At 25.6% G+C, this 25873-nt stretch overlaps 1 protein-coding gene across 1 annotated transcript; it reads right to left on the bottom strand.

The window, feature by feature from the left end:
* Window positions 1-9884: 9884 nt before the first annotated feature.
* LOC145835505 (NF-kappa-B inhibitor alpha-like) lies at window positions 9885-18836 on the bottom strand. Its single transcript, XM_082943140.1, has 8 exons — window positions 18593-18836; window positions 18178-18283; window positions 15978-16083; window positions 15816-15906; window positions 15376-15528; window positions 12543-12750; window positions 11546-11737; window positions 9885-10744 (listed from the first exon to the last, which is right to left on the bottom strand). The coding sequence occupies exons 1-8, from the start codon at window positions 18795-18797 to the stop codon at window positions 10741-10743; spliced, it is 1065 nt and encodes a 354-aa protein (XP_082799266.1). The 5' UTR covers window positions 18798-18836; the 3' UTR covers window positions 9885-10740.
* Window positions 18837-25873: the final 7037 nt, after the last annotated feature.

Raw genomic sequence — 25873 nt, 5'->3', positions numbered from 1 at the left:
CATCTTTTGTCTTGTTATTTACTTGCCCGAGTTTTACGGTGCGATCGTTTTCACAATGTTACATAACTTTTGAATTTTTTCCAAAGTTTTGATTCTCTTGACTCTTTTATAACTTTGTTTCATAACCTTTCACAAGTTTCAAGCAGAAAAAAACAGTCGAGTCCAAAGATAGAAATCGATTTTGTTTTGTAGTTGTTTAGTTTATGTTTTTAGAATCTTGCAAATAATAAAAACAATTTGAAAGAGTTCTAAAATAATCTTTTTTTTTTTTCTAAAAACATATTTAAAAGAAGCGAATTTAGGTTTCTTACTTTCTACATTTTTACGGAACTTTTATAGATTTATGTATAGTACTTATATAATGTTAAAATAATATATTAAAAAAGAGAACCAAACAATATTTTAGCTGCTTTCATGTAAACTAGATTAAATTTGTTTTGAAACAAAAAATATCTAAAACTACATGTTACTGTAACTCAAGTTTTATTTAGACTACTTAATCCTAACATATAATTTTATTGATTGTAGTTTAACTATCTTAATTTAACTTTATATTGTTTTAGTTTATAGATATAGTAAATATACTAATATAAAAAATGCTAGTTTGTTTTGTCGTGCTATAGCTAAATTCTAAATTCTTTTAAAAGTACAAAACAATTTTGTGTAAGTTTTGGTTTTTCTTTTAGTTATTTGTAATTTTGAAACAACTATTAAGTAATTTTTGACATGCTTTTAAAAAAAAATATATATTGCATATGTTCAACAGAGCTTATTATTGTTTTTTAATTATACCATTACATAAACTTGCATTTTTGTTTTATAGACTTACGCAGGCATATATAATTATTTTAGGTTAGTTTCATTTTATTAGGTATGTTTGACTCAAGTATAATTGTTTATTAATTAACAATAAAGTTAAATGTTTTCGTAAATCTATTATTGATCGATTAAAAGATTTAACAATAGGTATACATTTTATGTTAAACTCCAAAATGACTTATTCCGTATAAGCTTATTAGTTTATACTAATAAACAAAAGCTTTATTTTTGATAAAAGGTTAAACCCTTTTTTTTGTCTATTTTGTTTCTAAATAAGTGTTTCTTTTTTAATAAATTGACTTTATCATAAATCAGTTTTTACTAAAAACATCATTTATATTGTGATTGTTTATGTGATTTAAAATCTAACATAGTTTATATGAAAACCTATTGTGAAAAGTTTTTTTTGGAAAGTATAAATAGTTTGTTCTCTAAAAAGTATTTTTTGTTCTGAATAGCTATAAGATAAGACTTTAACTCACATAAAAATAACTATGATTCAAAATATATATAATTAATTATAAGAATGAATTAATTAAGTACAAACTACATCTAGTTTTACAAAATAAAAACTTATTTTTGTATAGAATGTAATTAAACTTTAATTTCAATCGAATTTCATTTCAAAGAACAATTTATTTAAAATAAATCTGTTGTAAAAAATGTTGCTATATTTTCATTATAACCTTTAACATTGTGTTGTATATACCTTACGCCAATAAAAAAACATTAATAAGTATAAGTTTTAATTTGTAGTGTTTTTTCTGATAACTATTCAACGAAAGTTGTCAAGGAAGTTTTGAGTAATTAATCATACCGAAAGTATCATTAAAATGCTTGTTTTTAACTTTTGTTAATTTTCGTTGCATGACTAAAATGTACTAAATTTTTCGTGTTCAAATTATATAACTGAAGAAGTTTGTTGATTTCAATTTGAAACATGACTAATTAAAAAAGCAGTTTTTTGAGGTGCGTAAAACTTTTGCTAAATACTTTTTCGCCGCTTCTAATTTTTTACACCCGCTATGCATTTTAAGCTTTCGTAAGTTTAATTTGCTTTGAAAAAATTGTTTTCGTGAAAGTTTTTTTTAGTAAAATGAAAACATTGCAGAGAAATGTTTTCAAATGAAACGCTCATAAGCTTTTCAGTTTCTGATTGTGACAGCCGGATTACGTAAACAAAGCGCTTAAAAACTTATACTAGATGTCAAATTTGGTTCGGAATTTTTAAGAAATTTCCGAAATTGGCAAGTAATTGTTGCACATTGACTGCTTGAAACGAGCAGGTTTGGTTAAAAGCATTTCAAATTGTTAGACTGTTTAAAAAGTTTTCCCGAAAGATGTTTTACAAAACCTGGCTAAAAACTATGTTTAGCTATTGTGATAAATTTACTTCAATGTTACTTCCGTCAAAATTTCACAAAGAAAAATAACATTAAATTTGTTTATCTAAATTCAAACTTTTTATGTAAAAAATTAACCTACTGAAAGTTTCAATCAATGCGATATTGACTTTCAGCAGAGTTTTTTATGTGTAGAAAAGATTTGCTTAAAAATAAAAGTAAAACTACAGTCGTTAATACACTGTAGTTCAAGAAAATAATAAAAAGTAAATCTTACATACTGCAAAGTTAAACTGTTTACAAATAGCTTATAGATCGAGTAAATATGTTCAGTGGACTAAAATGTTGCTTACATCGATTTTTATATCTGGTTTGTTACAAGTTCAAAACGGTTTACTGTTTTAATTTTTAATAATTAATTGTTAAAGAACTACGATGCTTCTTAAAATCTAACAATCGTTTTTAAGTACTATTAGAGATTTATTAGCACCAAATAATCTTTAAGTGTTTAAAAGTTTAATTTTTATTTTTAATTAGAAAGATGTGACAGTTTCGTACTTAAAAATAAATATTTTAAAACAAAGTGAGATATAAAAATATAAACATGTCTTAGCTGTTAATAAAGTAGACAAAAATCAAACACTACCAGCTTGTGCCAATCATCTTATTTTTATAAGCTCTGGAAAATTTAATACTATTTTGTTTTTGAAGTACATGGAAAGTTGTGCTTAAAAAAGAGCATGCGTTTTATGTTCTTCTAAAGGTAAAAATCCATATAGTATTATTAATAGTTCCTAAAACTTTAGAAATAAACATTTTTCACAAATTATTGGACAACTAAAAATTTGTAGTGAGCACATGATGATTCTAAAAAAGTACAAGATATAGAAAATTTTCTCTAAAATATTTTGGTTTTTTATTAGAAACAATTTTGGTATTTTTTTAACTTTAAAAATTTTCCATAAAGAAGTTTTTTTTTTGCGGATAATATGTAAGTATTTTTCAAGCTGAAATTATTGGTTTTCTATTATTTTTTGATGCTGTTCAATTTTATAGAAAAAAAACACTTAAGTAAAGTTGTACCACGATATTTCCGATAAATATCAATTTATTTAATATTAGTAGAAAAATACAAAATGCAGTTGTTTTTAATAGAGCCTATTTTTACCTAAATTAACAAATATTCTCTTATTTAATTGTAAGTCAAATTTATAAAAAAAAGTTTATTGAAAATAATTTTATTGTAATACTTTATTCATTTATTTTAAATGCATACTAAACAACCAATCAGCTTTTAATTTTCAATTTGTTTATAATGTTTGTTTATGTAACTGTTTTATAACTATAAAACTAAACAATTTATATATGCAATAACTTTTATAAAATTTACACTGAAAAAAAAGTTTAAAGTATCGAAACAATCACCAGTACAAAAAATTTAAATGAACAAAAAATAATTAGTTTAAAACAATAGTTGAGTGTGAAAATCTGAATTTTTATATTATAAAATTGGACAGCTTTTAGTTTTTATACAATGCAAACTTTTAAACCGATTGTAGAAGTGACTAGTTGTGACAACTTATGTTCTTTTAATTCAAACTTTTTTACTTTTGTTTTGCATGCTACAGCTTGTTAAAGTAAGAAAGTAACTCGTATATGGACTTTAGCTGCAACTGTGTGTTGATTTAATTCGCTAAGCATAATTCATTTGTGTATATTTTATTTATTTTTATATTTGAACTTTAACTATAACCAGCTTTTGCATTTAAGCATTCATTTTTTATATAAAACAGTAATAAATGTTAAACAGATTGTAGGAATTTGATAAACACAAACGACCTGTTTTAGGTTTATCCAAAAACAAATTATTATTATTTTATATAAGTTAATTAAGTTCTTATAAAGAAAGGCCATAAGATAATATATTAGATAAAACAATTAAAACATTTCAAAAATACCTATAAACTTACAAAGTATTAAAAGTTTAGACCTTAAAGTTTACATTTAAAACTTATAAAAAATTTTCAGCGTAAAGTATTTTTGTGGTTTCTTTTCTGATAAAAAGGTAAAAATAAAAGAAAAAAGCTTAATTAAAACTATACGATGATTTAATTTGAAAAAAATGTCGACCATGAGTATTTTTAGCTCCACTTAATTAGAAAACTTTTTAAACAATCTTTTTATAACATCAAAAAATAAAACTAACATAACTTACACTAGCAGCTATTGTGTTTTACTTCTAACAGATATATGCGATTTAATACAAAATCTTATCTTATGTGAATAAAATTCATATTGTTTATAAAGTTAAAGTTGTTAGCAGTTTTTTTTATGTCAACTTGTGTAAAACAAAAATGTCTACTTTATACATAAATAACTAAAATAAATCGTACCGTTTCTTTAGATTTCTTTGTCTAACAGAAAAATACTAAAACGCTTACTAATTTTTTCTGAAACGAGCGGTCAGCTTGAATAATAATGACGTCATAAACGCTGGGTAATCCACAAAAGTTGGGAGTTTTATATAACAAGTTTCATCATTCACTGACTCACGATTACATAAGACGTTGTGTCATAAAAATCTCCTGACTTTTCTCGCTCGGACCGAGCTGGTGAAAATTTTTCAATTCAGCATCAGAATATTTTTTTCGGTAAAGTTTTGCTGCATGCTGGGAATTTTACTTTAGTTGATAGTTCCTGTTCGCATTACCTGTCATTTGTGTCACAGTTCAATTGAATTTTTGTTTAGGTTTGCATATAATGAAAGCTATAGTTATGATTATAAATTTTCAAATTTCAAGCTTGTTTCAATTAAGTTTCTAACTTGCTTTATACTCTTGTTGTATTTGGTTAAATTTTGTTTTTAAATATTTTTTTTCATAAGTTTATAAAATTTTAAAAAGCTTGTTTTTAAAATTTGATTTTTTTTATTTCTATAAATATATATCTCATTTATTGTTAAACTATTGTTTTTAACTTTTGTACTTACACTAAGTAAATTAAAATATCTATTTATTAATAAATTATTTTTATCAAATTTTTTTCATTGTGTTTCATAGCTTCTGTTATCAATCAAGTTTCATAAATAGATAAAAGGACACTAAAAAATAACAACACCTTAAGTAGCAGTAAATTTGTAACAGTTTAAAAAGTTTTTTTTGTACAAGGAAGATATCCTTATATATAAAAAATATTAAGTTAATTAAAATGTTTAAAACTTTGTACTTATCTGTCGATAGAAGCATTAAAAGTATTTTGTGAGTTATTTCAAAGTTAATAATGTCTGTTATTTTAATGCTTTAAAATATATGTACAATATGTTTCACAATGTAAGCTTTTACAAATAAAAACGATTTTGAAACTTATCTTTGTGTTTACATTGAATTCAATAGAATAAATATTTCTAAAGATAAAGTATTCTACTCTGAGTTTTATAACATAATTTAAAAAGAAGAGTGAATTTGCACTTGTATTATTATTTATAGCATAGTTTAAAATTGAATAAATTTTAAGAAGTTCACTGTGTAATCAAACTAAATAATAACTTCAATGCGATAGAAAATACTTAACAATTTTTTTTAGTTTCGTAAGATTTGCTCTTTTGTTTAAATTTTTCAGTTTTGTTAAACTCAAAGCTTATAATAAAATATTAATATTATATGTGGATAATTATATATATATATTATAATTATATGGAGACGTAAAGTTTCTAAATGTGCTAACAAATCGAAATAAAGTAAAACTAGCATCTTTACTGTAAAATTAGATCAAATTAAATGGTAAAAGAAGAGCAAATATTGTATTAAAAGCGAAATTATAAAGAAAATTAACCAATGTGCAGCATAAACTGTTTATTTTTGCTAAAATATCATTTAGTTTTTTGTTTTTGCTTATAGGTTTCATTCCTACAACATAAATAGTTTTTAAACCAATATTGATTATCTATGCCAACAATATAAAGAAAATACTTTGCTTATGTTTTCAAAAAATACAAATGAAACTTGTTTTGTACAAGACGCAAAAAAAAATTAAACGATCTAAAAGTATATATTTTAACTCAAAGGACTACTATTATAAATTTTATATTTATAAAAACATGCAACTTAAAAATTTGTATTATAATGCAGAATTTAACTAAGACGAATGTATTGAATAAAATAACAAGTTAGACTAGCAATAAAACTATTCCTTGTATAAAAGTTCAAACCTTAAGCTTTTAAAAAAACTAAAATCGTTTAAACCATTTTTTTTTTGTTAAAATAAACCAACATATATCAATAAAAATCAGTTTTTGAATTTTTCAATACTAAACAAACTGTTATTGTTTAAAAAAAAGAATCTTTCGTTAGAAAAAGAGGGTTTTGAAACAACAGATAAATTATACCTTTTTGTCTAATTCTAACCCTCAAGCTTTAAAAATGACTGAATTCAAAAAAAAAATAACAAAATATATTTTTGGAATTTATTTCAATATCAAACTAACTGTTTTGTTATGAAAAAGTCACCTCGATAAAAATACTTTTAAAAATAACATAGCAGAGGTTTACGGTTGTGTTTTCCATGCACAGAGTAGCAACCGTTTCGTACCATGATGACGTTTGGAAAATAACCGAGTGGTTGGCAGAAAAATTCCATTTTGTTATTCATCACGATCTACCGCAGCTGATTTCCAGTGAAAAATTTCAAATTGCAACCTCGAAATTCTGCTGAAAATTTTGTCATGAAATACCTGTCAGGATAGTTTTATAAAACGCAGCTTGAAAAATTTCAGTTTTAATGAAAGCTTAAATTTATCGATTCATAAGTTTCTGATGAAAATTTCCGAAACGGGTTTTGTATAAATTTATTCGAAAATTTCAACCAAAATTAGATTACGTTCGTTTATTGTTTATGTTGTGCAATGGGGTTTTTGCTTATATATAAAATTCGAAATTGGAAATTCCTTAGTTTTCAAAGAATCTATTTGTTTTTTTAGTCGGTATCTTTTTTGAATTAATGAGAATAAACCTAGTATAATTATCTTTTAACTTAGTGCAATTTACTTAAAATAATTTTAATTCAAAAAGTAATAACATTAAACTAAAGTTAAGTTTATAGAAGTTTATTCTGAGCTAAAAGTTAACAATAAAAATTACCTTTATCTAAGTCCAATGGTTAAAAAGAATTTTAAATTTAAAAAGTTAAATTTTGCAGCTTACAGTTTGCTGATAAAAAATTAATACAATGAAAAAGATTATTAGTGTTTTAGATAAATATTTTTTTGTAGACTTTAATCATTCTTTTTACTATAAAAGAAGTTTATTAAAGTTTTTTCAGAACTAACAAGTAATATAATTAAGTAAGTTAAGAATATAATAAGTAAATGTTTAGTCTTAAGCAGGTATGGAAATTTTTCAACGTATAAATTTCCAAGAAAAAAAAATTAGCTAAAAGGAGAGCTAAGATTAAGAAGTTATACTAAAAAAGTTGAAACAAGAACAAAATTTTTGCAAATCTATTTGCGATCCCGATAAAGAAATGACTAAAAAAATTTTCTTTTGTGAAAATAACTGTTAGTTCAAAATTCCCTTTAATTGTTTTTTCACTAAAAATTTTTTATCGAAATTACCAAAGTATTTTTAGTTTTTTTTCTTACAAAAATAGTCAGAGGATTTTTAAAAGCACACAAAAAAATTCCTAAAAAAAAAAAATAGATTTTAACTATTGTAAATATGCGCAAGGTATACTACATTATAGTGTTTTATATAGTCGTTAGTACTAGTATACAGCCTTAATAAAAAAAATAACTTTCGTAGTATAAGTGTAACCAGTACTTAAATTAAAATAGTTATAAATTTTCATAATTATTTTAATTTTAAACTATGGTATACTGAGTATAGTATTTACATTAAAATAAAATTTTAACGAGCATTTAAAAAGCACTGTTTTTTAATGTAAGAAGTGTTAAAATTTAGTTTAGCTTTACCTTTCAATAATTTATACTTCTTTTTAAGTACTTTGTCAATGAAAAACAAAATTATGAACTTTACATACTTGTTCTGTAGTTTTTAAATAATACAGAAACAAACCAAAAAATGTTAGCTATGACTCTTAATTTTTAGCTCTTTAATTTTGACGAAAATAGCAAACTATAATTGTTTTCTCACACTGTGCTCGATAAATTAAATATGCTAATTTTAAAGCAAACTGCAAAGTACTTTATGTTTTTGAAGTTAAGATAAAAACAGATTATCAAACACAACGCTGTTGTTGTTGATCCTGCAAAAGGCACTAAAACATATTAATGAGTATTGAATGTATATTTGCTCACTTTTATTAGATATTTACTTCTTAGTACAATCACTAGTACAATGTCCTGGACAAGACGTTAAAAGATATACCAAGTGGTGTGCAACTCGATAACCGAAAGGTATCTATCGTGCACCAGGTTCTAGGACCAAGTATTTTGAGCATTTTTTGTCGTTTCATTAACTGAAATATACAATTATAAATTTAGTGTCAAACTTCTTAATATAAACCGTTTAAGTTTAAAATATAAACTTACAGTTCTTTAATTTAAATACCATACATTATTTTATTTATAACGGTATCAATTGTGTTGGTATGATATCATTTTAAGAATAATGCATTAAAATAATACGTTAAACACAAAAAATGTATTAACATAATTACAACTATGGTAGTCAAAACATAGATTTATTAAAGTTAAGCAGATGTAGGTAGTTTTTCAATTTTCAACTTTGAATAAAGTTACATTATAACTAGAAAAGTTTTAAAACAGTGTTTAAATCATATCGTAATTTCACTAAAGTTTTTAAACATTTGGTAGCTACCAAGTTTTAAAAATGAAGTAGTTAGAAAGGAAACAATAAATACAATATCAAAAAGTTAGCTAAAACAAAAATCCCAACTTAATTGTTAATAAAAAAAAATATTTTGTATATAAATTAAATAAAATGTGAAATTTTACATAGTCCATTAAGATTATTTTACTAAAGTATAGCAAAAAGTTACCATGACTTAGTAAGTTTTGTTTTAGTCACAAAATTTTATTATTCATGTAACTTTTTGAGCGTATAATTACATCAAGTGATAAAGTAGCGTGTAAAAATATTATTAGAAATGAACACGTAATTTAATCCATACTAAAAATTACTTATGGTTTTAGAAGTTTATATGTAGGCTTTAATAAGTGGAAACGGTTTAATTTTAACATTCCAGAATGTTTTTTATCGTGTCGCAACTTTAAATTTATTAACAACGCTGATCGTTTGATCTCAAATTAATCTGTTAATAACTAGCTGAACATTTCGCTTCTGAACAAAAACTTGAACAACTCAACTAGTACTACTGTTTTAGCAAAAGATGCATGACACCAAAAGTATACAACTCGATTGGTAGTTTATAAAACGCTTACTACAATGTAAAACATACTATTTTTAATGTACTGTTGCTGTATATAAAGTCCTACCAATTAAACCTAATTTAGAAGGTATGAATGTGTTCAAAATAAAACTCTATGAAGTCCTCTGTTTTTGTATTATCTAAAAAGTTTTAAAAGTAAAAAAAAATTATAACACTTAAAAAAGTAAATCAAGTAACTAAACGCAAAATTATGTGTTTAAGTTATTGAAAATTTCTAATTAATATTTGTTGTCGTTGTAAATTTATGAAAATAAAATTTTTAAAGCTTGTTTATAAAACAAAACAAATACATTTGTAATAGTTCGAATTTTTATTATATCAAGCAATAAAAGTACAATAAAAGCAATATTAAAACTTTAAGGAAAATAATCAAGTGTAAAGAAATTTATACAACAAAAAAATATTACAAACAAAAAATTTGCTAAAACAAAAAACTAACAAAGTTCTATTTGTATATTCAAGTATTTTACACAAAACAGTTGTTGTTAAAGCAAAATATTATAACAACTTTATCAGATTTTAATAATTTTACTGAGGCTTTAAATAATTTATATGTAAAGAAACTTTTTAAAATATTGTGAACCATACTAGAAAACTGTCGATAAAAACTAAAATTTCTTTAACCAAAAACATATTGGTTCTTTTCAGACACAAGGTTAGATTGAATAGTTTTTTAATACAATTTTCTACAAAGACTCAAAATAAGAACCAAATATTTTCGGCGATTTGTTAATTAGACAGTGATATAATGATTGTAGTCTGAGATTTTATAATTTCTACTACAAAACTGATCGGATGATGTTTGTGGATTTTTATACACTTAACACCGTTTATTAGTAATAACACGAACTAGTTTAAAAAAAGCAACTTAAGCAGTACAAATCTATTGTTATGTATTTGAATTCTATTTTGTACAAATTGCATTAGCCCAGGCCTAGTAAAAAAAAACGTTACAAATTCAATTTTAAAGTGAATTAGATACAGAAAACCGGTTTCAAAGTAGTAAAAAAGTCTTTTTAATTAAATGGTGTGATCAATTATTGTTTGTTGTTGGAATTTTTAAATATTTTTCTCCTGTTTTTCTTGTTTTCCATTCTATACATGGTGACGTGTAATCGATAAAATCTTTTTTGTACTCAAAATCCTTTTTCATTCATCTGAAAAAAAAGTAATTTTAATAATGAAGTAACATAATAAGCAACAATTTTAAAACAAAAATAATTACTATTGCTACTAAAAGTTTATCAAAAGTGTTGAAAAGTTTAGTAGCTATAAAAGTTTAAAATGTAAAACATTTCAACAGCTGTAAGAGCTATATGTAAACGTGTTTTTATCTTATTGATATAAAAAATTAAAAACTAACACCAAACTTTATTTGAAAGCTTACTTTTTATAAGAGTGATAACAAATAGTTCATTTAATCAGTTTTAAGTATTAGTTAAGTCTCAATAAATATTTGAATAAAATATTTAATTTAATTTAATAGCTATTTACGCTTTGAAAAACTGCAAATAATTTTTTTATAAATTAGTTATTAAGCTTACTTCATCTTAAGGTTAGTTTTGTCTGTAAAATTTTTTTCTTAAATATAACTGTCTTAACTTCAAACACTATAACAACATTGTTAATAGATTAAAAATTTATTTAAGAATAGACAAAAAGATGAACTTACATTTAACATTTAAAGTAAAGTATTTAAAAATAAAACAAAAATTAGTACAACGGCCGTTAGAATAAAAAATCTGATTTTTTTTACTAGAAGAAAATATAAATGTTTTTTTAATACAGTAGCACAAAAGTAGCTAAACTTTCATTAAAAACATTAAAATATTATAAAAACAACTACTAGTTGTAAGAAAAAGATATTTGAAATAAAACTCAAAACAAAAACTTTTACTTTTCAAAACCATTTAAAAAGGCGATAAAAAAATTATTGTACAAATAAAAGTTGTTCTCACCTCGCAGCGGTCTGTAACCTGACGCTCATCTCCCTCTTCAAACTGCACACGAGCGTCGTGTCCATGAACGCCAGATCCTCCGCCAGGTCCTCCTCCGGGGTGAGAGCCGACAGGTCGGCCGTGGTGAAGCAGAGGAGGAACTCCACGGCGTCGCGGAGGCAGTTGGAGGCCGCTAGGTGGAGCGCTGTGTGCCTGTGAGGGGGAGAGTAGTTGATAAAAATGTTTTAATTTATTTTGGCTTTTGACCATGTGCGGAGCCAGTGGACATTTTTCTTTTTGTTATTGAAAATTTTTGGTCATTTGAAGGTTTTATCTTTTGATGTGATTGTGAAGGAATTATGAATTTTTATTTATTTTATTTTAGTGTTTTGACATTCGCGCTTGTTATTTCAAAAATTTTGTTTGTTGTAAGCCTGTGAGAAGTGTTATGGATTTTTTTTATAAAATAAAATCTTCGGAAAATTAACCGATTTTTAGTTGTAGTAGTTTGTTTTGTAGTTTTTAGTTTTCATTAAACACAAATATAGATAAAGGAAGGGAGTTATAAAATCTAAGCCTTGTAATGTTGATAAGGCTGAGGTAAGTTTGTCAGGTGAATTTGATTTTTGTCAACTTAACAATTTTATTTTAACAGCTGTCAAAAAAAAGGCTTGAAAGAGCTATATCACAACTAGATTAAAACGTTTTTTAGTTTACTTTTGTGTGTAATAATTATATGGGTTAGTACATCGAACTATATAAAAAAGCCCATCTATAAGTTTTTATAAAAATTTGCTTTTATATAAACTCATATTGCTAATTTAAAATCAAGAAAACAGCTTTTTACAGTAATAATTGTTATACAAAATCACTACTTATAAACTACACGCAATGAAAATAAACTATCACACAAACTGCTTTCAAGAAGATATACAAACTGAGAAAATAATTACTCCCATCAAAACTGCTTTGTAATAACACTCATTCTAATACACACTCATTCTAATACAATCCTCACCCGGAATAATTGGTGATGTTGGGGTCGGCGTCGTTGCGCAACAGGTACTTCAGCATACTCATACTGCCCCTGCTCTCCATGAAAATGTGCAGGCAGGTGTTTCCCCCTCTCCGTTCCTCCTCGTTCACGTCGCAGCCCAGCTCCTTGACCAGGATGCGCGCCACGTCCAAAAAGCCATTTTTGACGGCCACGTGCAACGCCGTCATGCCTGTGTCATGGTTGAATTGGTTTATTTATTGGGATCGTATTTGCTATAAAAATTAGTTGGAAAATATTTTTGTTTTTAAATGCTGATATTTTTTTCTGATTTTAGTACAACTCAATCTAGGACAAATGTATTATTCTACTCAATTGCAATACTAAGAAAATTATTTAGTTGATTGGTAGAGTTATCTCCAACAACTATTACACCTTCAAGTTTGAACATAAAAAACACCTAACACAAAATGTCATTTGTATTAGTTTTAAGTCAACAATTAACTTTCAGCTCATCAATTGCCTGTTTACTTTTATTGTTCTACTCAGAAAGCACCAACACACAGCATACAGGGAAACTTTCAGCTATTTTAGCACGCGGCTTAGCTACGTTCCAAGTTCTATAATTAACCAGTAACTGCGTAATGTTCGTGATGAAATGCTCTGGGGACCTGCACGTTGTTGAGTGTGGCGATGAACGTACACAGTGTACGAGAGATCACGCGGCGTAAACTTATTTCTGTAATGTCACTATCACGCATGCTGAAGTTTGTGTTTTGAAAATTCCTGTAGGTGTTTTACTTTAAATTTTTTTTGTTGTTTAATGGCGTATGCTAATGACTGCTGTGATATCGATTTTAGTGAAAACGGGAATTTTTGGTGTTTTCAACTTGTCTCTTTTTTTTTTCTGTAATCTAGCATTACGCACGCTGATAATTTATGTGTTGATATTTCATGTAGGTATTATAACTTAATTATGTTTTCGGTCTTTATTTTGTTTTGTTTAATGGCGTATGTTAATTAGTGCTGTGATGATATCGATTTTAGTGAAAACGGGAATTTCGTGTTTTTTGATGTTTTATTTTGATAATTTCATTAGCGTGCGAGGTACTTTTTTCGATGAAAATGATAATTTTATCGATTTGCTTTTGTTAAAAAGTACCTAAATTTTTCGATAGACAACTAATTTTTTATAAATCCAATATTTTTATCTATAGTTTAATGAGAAGATAAATACTTAAAGGTCATTTATTTTGTATGACGATAAAAGTTTAGAAAAAATATTTTTTTTTAATGACCTTGAAGTTTGATTTACCAAGATATTTTTAAAGGATCATTAGGTAAGTTGGAAAATTTGTTTTCACATAAAACTACAACCTTTTTTTTTAATTGAAAAAAAAAACTAACAACTCAAAAACTTTTAATCACTTTCCAATAACACAACGAACGAAAAATTTCCAAACGTTTTCGCTTAATCCGAAAAAAAAACATTAAAACAAAACAAAAACGCACATTTACAAGAAAACACGAAAATTTTTGTGCCGCTTGTGACGTCATAAAAAAGGGAATTCACGCAAGAAACGTGGAGGCGAGTGCGCGAACGGGAGAGCGACGAAAAAGCTCAATTTAATTCTCTTCGCGTTCTCAACTGCTTAGTGCGTTTGAGAGCCCTTTGTCTTAACTTTTGTTTTTTGAATTTTTCAAACTTATGCACGTCGAAAATAAGGTTTCAAGATTTGAGTTACTAGTAGGTTTAAAAGTTTAAAAGGTTCAAAAAATGTTTAATGTGCTTTCGATGTTTTGTTTGCTTGGTCTAATTATCAATAATGTTTGTTTTTGTTTTACTATTGGTAGCTGCTATGAAATTTGTAAACGAATGATAGTTAAGAACTTTCTAAATATAAATTGTTTCTAGAAAATAATTTTTTGTTTTATTGTGTAAATAATTTTTAGTTAGCGAAAACGAGCTGTTTACTTTAAATGACATATTTATTTTAGTTATGTTAAAACATGTGGTGGCCTTGAAAACTTGGAACTGCAAATTTACTGTCTGAAGTTAAACCAAAACAAGTTTTGTGAAGGAAAATTTAATAACCACTTAATAATAAAATATTACCGCTTTAAGTTTTCAGAAACTTGTTACATGGTTTTTAAATGAAGATTTATAGCTAAAGAATATACTTTATCAAAAGTTTAAGAAAGTTTTTTAAATATATACAAACAGATAATTATTATTGATTATAATTTATAGGAGTAGTGGTTAAACCTACTTTTACAATTTTTAAAGCTAAATCGTTTAAAAAAAGCCACTTTGTTTATAATTATATAAGTATTTAAATGATCTTTAATTGATTGATAACAATAATCATTAGTTGCTGGTGTAAATATTTTACAAAATAAGTGTGGTTTAAAAACCAACAACTATATAGTGTATTATTCAGTCTCATGACACAAGCTAGACATGAAAAAAATTCCAAATCTAAAAATACTTTCCCTTTGTCTTTTTACTTTTCAATTACTCTTTGTATTGTAAAATGACACAAGGTGAACTAATCAATTAAAAATATTCAAAGTATTTTTTTTGTCTACAGTTTCCCATAATATATAGTTCCTGACTACTATACATAATTTTAAAACATCACCTTGATAGTTGAGTACAAGTCGATTATGAACAATAAAAAACTACCAAAATCTAACGAGCACAATCATTTTTCTTAACTATAAAGTATTATTGTGTTACAAAATTTAAAAATTTTTCCTTGATAGTATATAACAAATCGATTAAAACTCATTTAAAAAAAGTCTTTTTATGTTTCTTTTGTAAAGTCATCCTAATTGTTACATACAATATTCTCACCTTGACTGTTGCACTTGTTGATGTACTCATCACTGATGTCGATCTGCTCGAGGAAGGGGTTCTCCGTGAGGAACTGATCGTTTATTGGGGTGGTCAGCATGTCCACCATGACTGCATCTCCCATCTTGCAAGCCAGGTGGAGCGGTGTGTTTCCTGTGATTGGAAATTTGCTTCAAACTACATAATATCTAGTATAGATGTTTGGAATATAAATATTACAAGCTTAAAAATACAAGTAGTTTCCTAGGAAAAATATAAAAGTCTAAAAGTCTATATATAAAGTTATTGAACAAAAAAGTGTAAACAGTGCCTAAAAATTTAACAACTTTTGTGACCGAAAACATCACACACTCTAAAACTTTTTTTTTGCTTTAAAATTCACTGAGCGTTGTATTCTGAAAGTGCTTTACTGCAAGCAAATATTAAAAGTTATTACAAACCGTTAGAAAGTTTAGCCGGATCAGCACCGTAGATGACCAAGATTCTTGCAATGTCTGGTTGCTGGGTCATCACTGCTAAGCTGAGCGGAGTCTGATTTCAATTTATTAAAAATAAATATTACAATCATTTAATAGTTCATTGAATTAAAAAATGTAACTCACGTATCCTTTCGGGTTGTGCATGTTCAACAAGTGTTTGTGCTGGCAGCGGGCCACGATGGAGTGGACGGTGTCAATTTCTCCTTTCACAATCGCCTGGTGAAACGGTCTGAAAATATTTTTCAGTTTTTCGGTCAGCATCAACTTTTCGTATACGATTTGATATTACTTTATTTTTTTTTTATAATACTTTTTATGTTTTTCAATGTTTTCAACTTTCCTAACGCAAGCATTAGTTTCCATCACAAGTTATACTTTTACAGGTGCATCCTTAACTTAAATCAAGTACATGTATAAAAACTTTGACCTAACATTAAATTCTAGACCACCACCTACCTAATGCTATCCTGATTATTGACTAAAAAGAACTGTCATTTTTTTAGCTTTGTTTGTGTAAAAGTTTTTAAAGTTTTAATCTTTTTTTTTGACAGCAAGACAAAAATACGAACACAACACGATTTTTAATTTAATAGAACATTCGTAGCTCATATCTGCAGAAACATAGCTGGTTTCGAGATAAGCTGTACATTCGCGCTGATATGTTTCATAAGAGGCTAATACTTTGAATTTGATATAAACGGAAGCAATAAAGATTTAGCAAACCTATAAAACCAGTCATAAGTAGAGCAAATACTGATTATACTTAATATACTTTTGAGTTTGTTACTTTTCTTAACCTTATAAAACAAATGAACCAGCTCAGATTTCTATGAAACTGTTAAGTATTAAATTTTTAATCAAAGTTTTGCTTTAGCTTATATCTAACAAGTGATAAAACCTTGGCAAAAGTCTACAGAACCTCAGTTTACCGAAAGCTTGTGGTCTAATGATGGAATTGGTATGATCAAACCTATAACAAGAAACGTTTATTTAAGCTCTCTTAATTTTTTTTTTGAAAAAAAGAAATACATCCCGCCCTTAAATTATTCTTCCCTTCCTACTAAAAGTAGTCTTCCCATAAAAGTAGTCTTCCCTTAAAAGTAGTCTTCCCTTCTTACATAAGATCAAATAACTACAACATCAGGGTAAAAAAATAAATTTATATGATGTCTAACATCTAATATGAGTATAACTAATCAATATTCTCAGCAATAAACTCTCTAAAAGCTTCTAAACAATCGGCGCTCGTAAACTCATAACCCAATGCGAAATTTCCAATTACGTATCGCTTCGTGCTTTCCAAATCCAAATCGGAAAAAAATCCATTTTTTCCGAACTTTACCAAGCTTACGGATGCGTAAGAGAAAACTTTGCGTCACCAATGACTACTGGATTTTAAAAGTTTTTTGCAAACTTTTCCTTTAGTAATGCGATTTCGCGAAAGAGGTGGGAATTTTCGTTTGAAATTTTTTTGCAGGATTTTTTTCACACATAATTGTGACAGAAGTAATAATAATCGGTTTAATGGAGGCTTAAGCGTGTGTAATGCATTTCATTTCAAAAAACGTAAAAATATTGCGATATGCCTTATTAAAAGAAAACATTTTAATCCGAAATATATTGAAAGATCGGTAAATGATAACTCTTAAGTAAAATACAAAATAATATATCTAAAAAAAAAAAAAACAACTTGAAGTATTTGTTAATACTTAATGATAGTTAACTATTATTTTTGTTAACAAACTTGTACAAATATAAAATTATTACGATAACAGATTCGGCTAATTTCATTAGGAGTGGATCCTCATACCCAAGAAATCTCTTTCCCGCGATGTGTTTTTTGATGTTAAAAAGCACTTGTGCAAAACAAACAAAATTGAGATTTTTATATCAAGTACTTTTTAGTGTGCTCTTAATTTGGTTTCCAGTTCGCAGTAGTGCTAAACTAAATGGTTCTTTCATCAAAACTTAGTTTTCAAAGGTTTTCCTTTCAACTTTACTTTGACGCTTTTCAAAGTTACGCGGACGGCAAAGACTTTTTTCTGTAAGTCAGACCCGCTGAATATTAATTACATCTCTAGTTTACACAAAAAATAAACTTTATCAGTTATATTTAACTACCTATAAAAGAAAACTGTTTTTTATTCAAAAATTTGACCACCGATTTTGTTTCTTTTTATTCAAACTGATGATTCATACGTTATGCGGTAAAGACTTTTTCCTGTAAATCTGACTAAAAAGTTTCCATTTTTAGTTTACACAAAAAAAACTTTATCAATTACATTGACTCAATATAAAACAAAACTTATTACAAAAAACTTACATTTCTCCTTTTTCATTGACCACCATCCAGTAAGTGTAGACCATTTCAAACTCCGGGTCACTGACCGGCCCGATCGACAAGCTTATTCCGGAAGTTGCCCTTTCCACTAAAATTTTTTTTTAGTAATTGAACTATTGTGACAGGACAATAAAAACAAGACCAAGCCAACATAATCCTACAAGTAGCAAGATAAATCTGATTGAAATATTAGTTTCTATAGGGTTAGATATAAATTTATATTTCAACACTTCTTCTTTGTTTTCACTAGTAGAACAAGTTAAATGATGGTTTTTTTAATAAGAAATCTTTTAATAGATATTATGACTAACCTATTAATGGAAAATATTATACCTTTTTATGGCTATCAAACAACTTAATATGTACTTTATTGTTTATTTTTAATCTTCAAACTCACGCTCGCTCATTTCCTGATCATAGATCTTTGTGACGTCATTAGTAGCGTTCCTTGTGACAATTCCGGTGTCCTCGTTGCCAGGGAAGCTGTCCACGTTGCTAGGGTTGATGCTGCTCAACCCTGAATCGAACCCGGAGTCCATCCTTTGCTCCCATGACGACGGGTATTTCCCCTGGCCCCCAGAAATGCTGTTTTCGCGGTCCATGTTTTTGTTTGTTATATACCTTAAAAAATTAAAAACTAACACTCATGTAATATCATATTACTAGTAGCATAAGACTAATTTGAATTTTTTAAAGTTTTTATTAAAAAATAACTTTAAAAGCTGAAACTGTTTATAATATTAACTGAAAAAAGTTGCAAACTTCTTCTGAAAAAATAGTTTTGAATTGAACAAAATCTAATTGTTTTGAATCTAAAAAAATAAAGTTTGTAGCTTTACTTTATACTTTTAAAAACTAAAGTTTTTTTCTAAGGTAAAAATTCAATTTATTTAACTATTTGTTTTATTTTTAAAAGAAGAAAATAAGTTAGTTTTAAGGTAAAAAAACAAGCTGTACTCTATAAACTGTTTTTGGTTTTAAAAACCTAAGTTTCATGTTTTTTATCAATTACATGTTTTGTTTTTTAGTTTTTAAATGTTTAAAAGTAAGTTTAAGTAAAGTAAACAAAACTAAAAAGTGCATTACAAAGTTAAAAAACAAATTTTGCACAATAAAACTAAACAAACTTCTACAAACAAAAAATCTAAACCATTACACAATTAAAAGCAAAGCTTTAAATAATCCATGAATTCGTATCTCACAAAATTTTTAACTCTTATGCCGTGCGACTGAGGCAGACCAGCTTTTTGAGCACTATAAGTTTTTCCCTCTCATTATTTTTCTCTTTCAATTCTAAAATTACGTGTTTGCAGAAAGTACCTAGTTTACTTTTTCCTTTTCTCTCCAAGCTCGAAATCGCTTGCAAAAGGCAAGCTGTTCGTTTTTTTTTTGTTTTCTTTTGCGTCCTCTAGCGTTTACTTTTGTAATTCAAATTTTAAGTATTATACGTTTAAACTTTCGTTACATATTTCATATTTACAAGTTTATTATTATGTTTATAAAACATGGTGATAATAATATTAATATAATTTTCTAAGAAAAGAAATTATAACCACTCAAATAATGAAAATCTGCGATAACAGAAAAACACATTAATCATTTATTTTATTTTAGATGATTGATAAGTATGGTAAACCTAATTAGATTTTAAGTGATCTTGTAAAAGTTATTATGACACTTTTTTTTTGAATATATAAAGTTAGAGAACAACCATCACCACAAGTGTTATATTTTTAGCCAATATAATTCAAGGTTTTGTATATATATTGTTAAAAGTATTAAAAATAATAAAAACTAACCTATAATTCACTCATTTAAAGAATACAAAAAAAATGAAATTTTATATGTTTAATAGATAACAACATAGCATTTATCAATAAGATAATTAATAATTAAGTTGTGAAAAATATACAGCTAACAAGTCAATAATAAGTAAACTTCAATAGTAAAACATAGCGACATATATAAAAAAATAAGAGTAAGCGTAAAAAAAACCCTGAAATTACAAAATACTTTAACTAACAAAAAATTGAAAACAAGTTACTTGACTTTGTAAAGAAGTATTCAATCAAAAAATAGATAGAAACACTATTTTTTTAAACATTTTAAGTAATTTAATGAAATTTATTATAATGCTTGCCTTATGTTTTAACTATGTTTATTTTAATGAGCTTTTTTGTCAGTTCGTTGAAAATTTATAGATTTTTTATACTAATCATGGTTACCAAAATTCAATAAAAACAGCTTTTATTAGTAATATAAATGTTATTATAAAATATGTTGAAAACGTTTTTTAACTCATTTATAAATCTTTAAAAGTTTTTTAAAGGCTTAAAACTATTTCTAATATGTCTCTATATTGGAACTTATACATAAACATTTAACTTCATATTACGAAAAATTGTGCAAAAAACTCTGACGTTATGTATTTGATATCTTTCCGTAAAATCAATTATTTAGCAAAAAAAAACTTGATAGTTGACAGCAGAGGCGTAGTCAAAAGGCTTTAATCATTTGAATTAATTTTTTTCAATTATTTTAATTTAACTTCATCGTGTTAGTTTTAGAATATCTTTTATATAAGTAGAATTTATTAAAAATCGTGATGTTGTTCACTGTTAGTTCACAGGAAATAGTTAGAGTTTTTACAGTTCAATAGCGTTAAATAATCTTTTTATAAAACTAATTAAAAAAGCATATTTTCATATATAAAAAATTTTAAGACAAATTTAGAATGCAAAAAAATAGCATTTAATGTTGGAGAACTAATAAGCATTTGAACATTGTGAAAACTAAACAAAACTTTTTTTGTAATTTTTAAAAAATAAGTTTTTTTTAAGACTTTCAAACTGTTTTTGTAAAACTATTGAAGTAGATGGTTTAGTTTTTATTTTATAGGATGCTTAAATTTGGTTTTAAGCTTTTTTTACAAAACACATTACATTAGACAACATTAAATTTATGTGACATTAAAAAAGTAAAAGCAAGGTTTTTATTAGTTTTTATTTTTTAGTGCGCAACAAGTCAACTTTATATTAAGGAAGAAAACGCTCAAATAAAACATGTGATGAAAACAACATTTAACTAAGCTTTTAATATTCAACTGGAATTAAGAGGAAAGCTGTTTACTTTATATTAAAAACAATCTGTCATATGTTTCGTTGTTCCGCAAATATGATGTTTCATAGCTTAAAAGTACAGAGAAATTCCAGTGTTAACAAAGTTTAAGCTCATGTAGAATAGAAAATAGTTTTCAAGCCAAACCTAGCTGACCTGTAGTTGCGCTTTTCATTTTCCTGATTTTTTTTCAACGCTTTCATTGCTATTCTTCACCTCTGACATTCTTTTATTTTTTTTAGGCAAGATTTCTTTCATTGTAAGACTGAATATATAAACTACAAAGTAAATAAGTTTTTAGGTTTAAGTAGAACAGTGCTTAATAATAATTCTCGTTTTATTTACAGTTAATTTGAATATAGAAATATTTGCTAAATCTTAAATTAACAATTTAAAAATCAAAGTTTAACTAATTTTCAGACGTGTTAAACAAAATTTGTTATTCTACGATTTATTTTCAAACCAAGTTTAAACTAACAGCATCATCAGTTACATAAAAATTCTTAAAAATACACACAAAGCAAATAGGATTAAACTAAAGAACAGTCGTTATCTTTAAAAATTAATTTAAGTATGATCAAAAAGGTAAGCTTATATAAATGACATTTTGCTATAAAAATTGTAAAATGTATTAACATATAGAAAGCTACCAATAAATGAACAAATACTAACTAAAAGCATTTTAATTCAATAAAACTATGACTAATATTTCAAATCTACAAGCAAAACTACATTAAACTATAAAAACTTGTTACCATATCGGTATCTAGCTACTACAACAATGAGCAAGAAACATACATTTTAGAATTAATATTTGGCTTTATAAACAATTTTTGTGAATTGTAAAAGCTGTTGTCATATTGAAAGCTACATGAACATAAGCAAAAAGTAAACTGAGTAAAGTTATTAAATAGCTAGATTGAAGTTTAAGAATTAAATTTTAGCTTTACAAACAAAACTTGGTGAACTTTAAAAACTCAAAGCTGTTATAGTTATATATAAAAAGTAATTTGGTAAACATTACAACGAGTACGAAACAAAAACAAGAGTAATTCAAAACTGTTGAGCTTTTTAAAAACAGTAAATCATATTCTTACCAAGTTTTGAACTACTGAAAAATTGTTAAAATAAAAAAGAAGCACTTACTGGTAAAAGAAAGGTCCTGCAAGAACAAAATATAATTTTCTAGTCTCACATAAGTCTAAAGTTTTGTGAAACTTTTTATTAAGTAGAAACTAGAAACTTTACTTTCCATGCTAAGACATAACAACCATAAATATGATAATCTGTAAAACAATAATTCTGTCGGTGTAAGTAAGAGATAAAACTTAAATGTATTTAAAATCTCTATTTTTAATTTTTTTTGTAATTTGATTTAATACTGAAAAGTTTTTTTCATAAGTTACAGACAAACTTTTAAGTAAAATATTCTCGCTGGGCGCAGTTATTTAGAACCATTGTAGTAGCTATAAACAAAAGCTTAAACAAAAATGTAATTAGAGTGAGCTTTAATAAAATAAAAGTATTTAATCTTTTACGACAATAAATTCTTTTTATTGATTTTAGTTGGAAAACACATCGCGGGCAATAGTTATCTCGTGGTTTAACTGTAAAGATATTTATTCAATTAAATTTACCAGTTTACTTTCTCGGCTGCAAATTAAATACAATCAAGCACAAACAAAGTTGAGAGACTAGCTATAAAATGATCAGATAATCTGATTTTAGGTTTTTAAACGCAGAAATTTTGAAGCATATTTTAAAATTCTCAGCAAATTTTAAAATCATTTTATTATGGTATAAGTATAAAGGATTGGTTAATTAAGTTATTTTTTATACTTAGTTGTGTTTCTCTAAAATAAAAATCAAACAGCTTTAACTAGAGTAAGTTTTTTAAACTGTTGGTTAACTCTTTTTCTATTTAACTAAACTTAACTACTTTGTTTTCTAAAGACTAACAATTTAAAGTTATTAGCAAGTCAAACAAGTAGTTGTTTAGAAATCAAGCTTAAAATTTCATTTTTAGAATTAATTATATCACTGAGAGGTAAAACACCATCGTATTACTATTATATACAAAAATTTTTTTTGCTTGATACAAAAAGTTTTAATGTTACGATAATTTACTATGCAAATTCTTAGCTTGGATATAATTTGCCAACCGGAACATCAAAAATGTGCTAAGTATTACAATTGTATTATAAAAAGCAATGATTACTATTTTTTAGCTTGATAAAGTTTAAAAAAAAACTGTTTCAATTAACAATTTGTAAAATAATTATTTGATTTTTATAGCTTATAAAAAAGTTTTTCTATTGAAATGCTAAAAATACTTATAATTATACATATAGTCGATAAACAAGTTAGTTTTATAGCAGTATAATACAAAATTCGTTCTAGAAAACAAACTATAAAATTTAAATAAAATGATAGACGACTTTGTTTTAACTGTATTTTCAAATAATAATTTACAAAATACAACATACAAAAAATATGTAAAATATATTTTGTTTTTTTAATTGTTAACTTATAGTAAGTTAAATAACAATTAGAGGTAGATTTCTTGTCTTTAATAAGAAACTAAAGCCCTGCGATAGTAAATCTAATTGTTTAACATCAACTAGACTGTAAATTTCCTCTAAAATTGTTTTAAAGTTTGAATGAAAAACTTGGTCATTTTAGTTAAACCTCGATAAGGCTTAAGTTTAACTAAACCATAATCAACAATTAAATAATCTCTTTTTAAATTGTTTTAAAAAGATGATTTGAGTCATGCTTGTCTTAATAATTTTTAAATATAATAATTCCGTAAAACTCTCTTACATTGTTACATAGTATTATTCTTTTGCTCATATTTTATTAATGGCAAATTGAAAAAAAAAATTGTAAAAAGTATAAAACCAGTTTTGTAATGTATGTATTATCTATTTTAAATACTTTTATTAACTTAGTACTTAATTCAATTTCTAGAAGTTATAGTATTTCATTATTTAGAAAAGGTTTTTTTTCAATATTAAAAAATGATAAGAATGGTTACGGTTATTAAACTATGTTAAATGATTTTTTTTTCAAAAATAAACAGTTTTTTAACTTTTTATATTTATAAGATGTTTTATTTTTTAGAAGTTAATTACAAATGATAGCAAATTTTATTAGAAATATAATATTTTATAACATTTTTCAGATCTAAACTTAATCCGATTGAACATCTTTTTTAAATAGAACTACAGTGTTTTCTTACAGTAGTAAACAAAAAAAACCTTACTTGAACTTTTTACTACAAAGTATAACTCAAAGTTGATTTTTCTGAAGTCTCTGCTACCCCAGTAATAAACAAAATAAATGTTTAGACTTTTTAATGAGAATAAATTCAAAAAAAAAAATGTTTATGTTTGAAAACAATGCTTGTCCTTTCCTACTACTTTTTTGAATGTTGAATGTTAAACTTAAAAAATTATGTGCAAAATTTCAACATCAGATAAGAAGCTCCAAGCATCACAAATATAAAACTGACACTTTGAAACAGCTAATACTAGCTTAAATTGTATAATTTTTGTTGTCAAAATATTGTTGTCTGTTTAAACTAAATAAAAGCTAGTATGCATAAAAAACCCTTCACTAGTTTGCCTAACTCTTGCAATTAAAAATGCTTTTGTAAGTATAAAACCAAGATGAGGCTTTTTTTTTTTGAAGTAAAAACAGCAAAATTAAATAAAATATGTTCATTTTTTGTTATGAACTATTATTTATTTTTATTTAGTAGAATAATAATGTGGAATATAAGTTTGTATGCAGTAAAATTTTATTAATTTTAGAGATAGAGAATTTACTATTTGGGTTAAACTAAAAAATATTCCCGCATATTTTGTAGAATAACTTTTTAACATTTGATTTGTTTTTTTTAGTTCTGGTTTTTTAAGTTCATTTTAAACTGACTATGTTATTTCCACTCTTTGAAAAACGACATCTTTGTAGTGATATTTTAAAATTTCGTTCTTTTAGTCTAACCTCTTTTTAAGTTTACTGTATATATTAGAACAAACTCCAAAAACTGTTTCAAGTATACTTAAAGTTCTTTAAAATTATACTATCACCATATTAATTATACTTGTGCAATAAAACGAAAATTGTAATTAAACACTTTTCTACATAAGTCTTAAAACTTATTTACTTTGCAGGTTACATGTTCAGTTTAAGAATGAAAGAAATCTTGTCTAAAGGAATTAAAAGATTGTCAGAGGCGAATAATTGTAATAGAAGTGATAATAAAAGAGTAAAGTTATGAAAATGAAAAGTATAACTTGGAAAATTATGCAAAGTTTTGCAGGAACAAACTTGTAAAATAAATTAACGTAAACAGTTTAGAAAACTTTGTAGTATTTAAATGTAAATTAATTTTTGTATTAATTTTTATAACTTATATATTTTATTTTCATTGTAGCTAGTTGTGCTGTACTGAATTTAAGATCAAATAGTTTACAATTAAATTTTATTCTAGCTAATTTGAAGATTAGTATTTCAAAAATGTTATTGATCGAAAAAATTAAACTAATTATCCAAT

The sequence above is a fragment of the Thalia democratica genome, chromosome 5, assembly GCF_965202585.1.
Source record: "Thalia democratica chromosome 5, ktThaDemo2.hap1.1, whole genome shotgun sequence".
Lineage (NCBI taxonomy): Eukaryota > Metazoa > Chordata > Thaliacea > Salpida > Salpidae > Thalia > Thalia democratica.
This window is presented reverse-complemented; position numbering and strand designations above follow the sequence as displayed.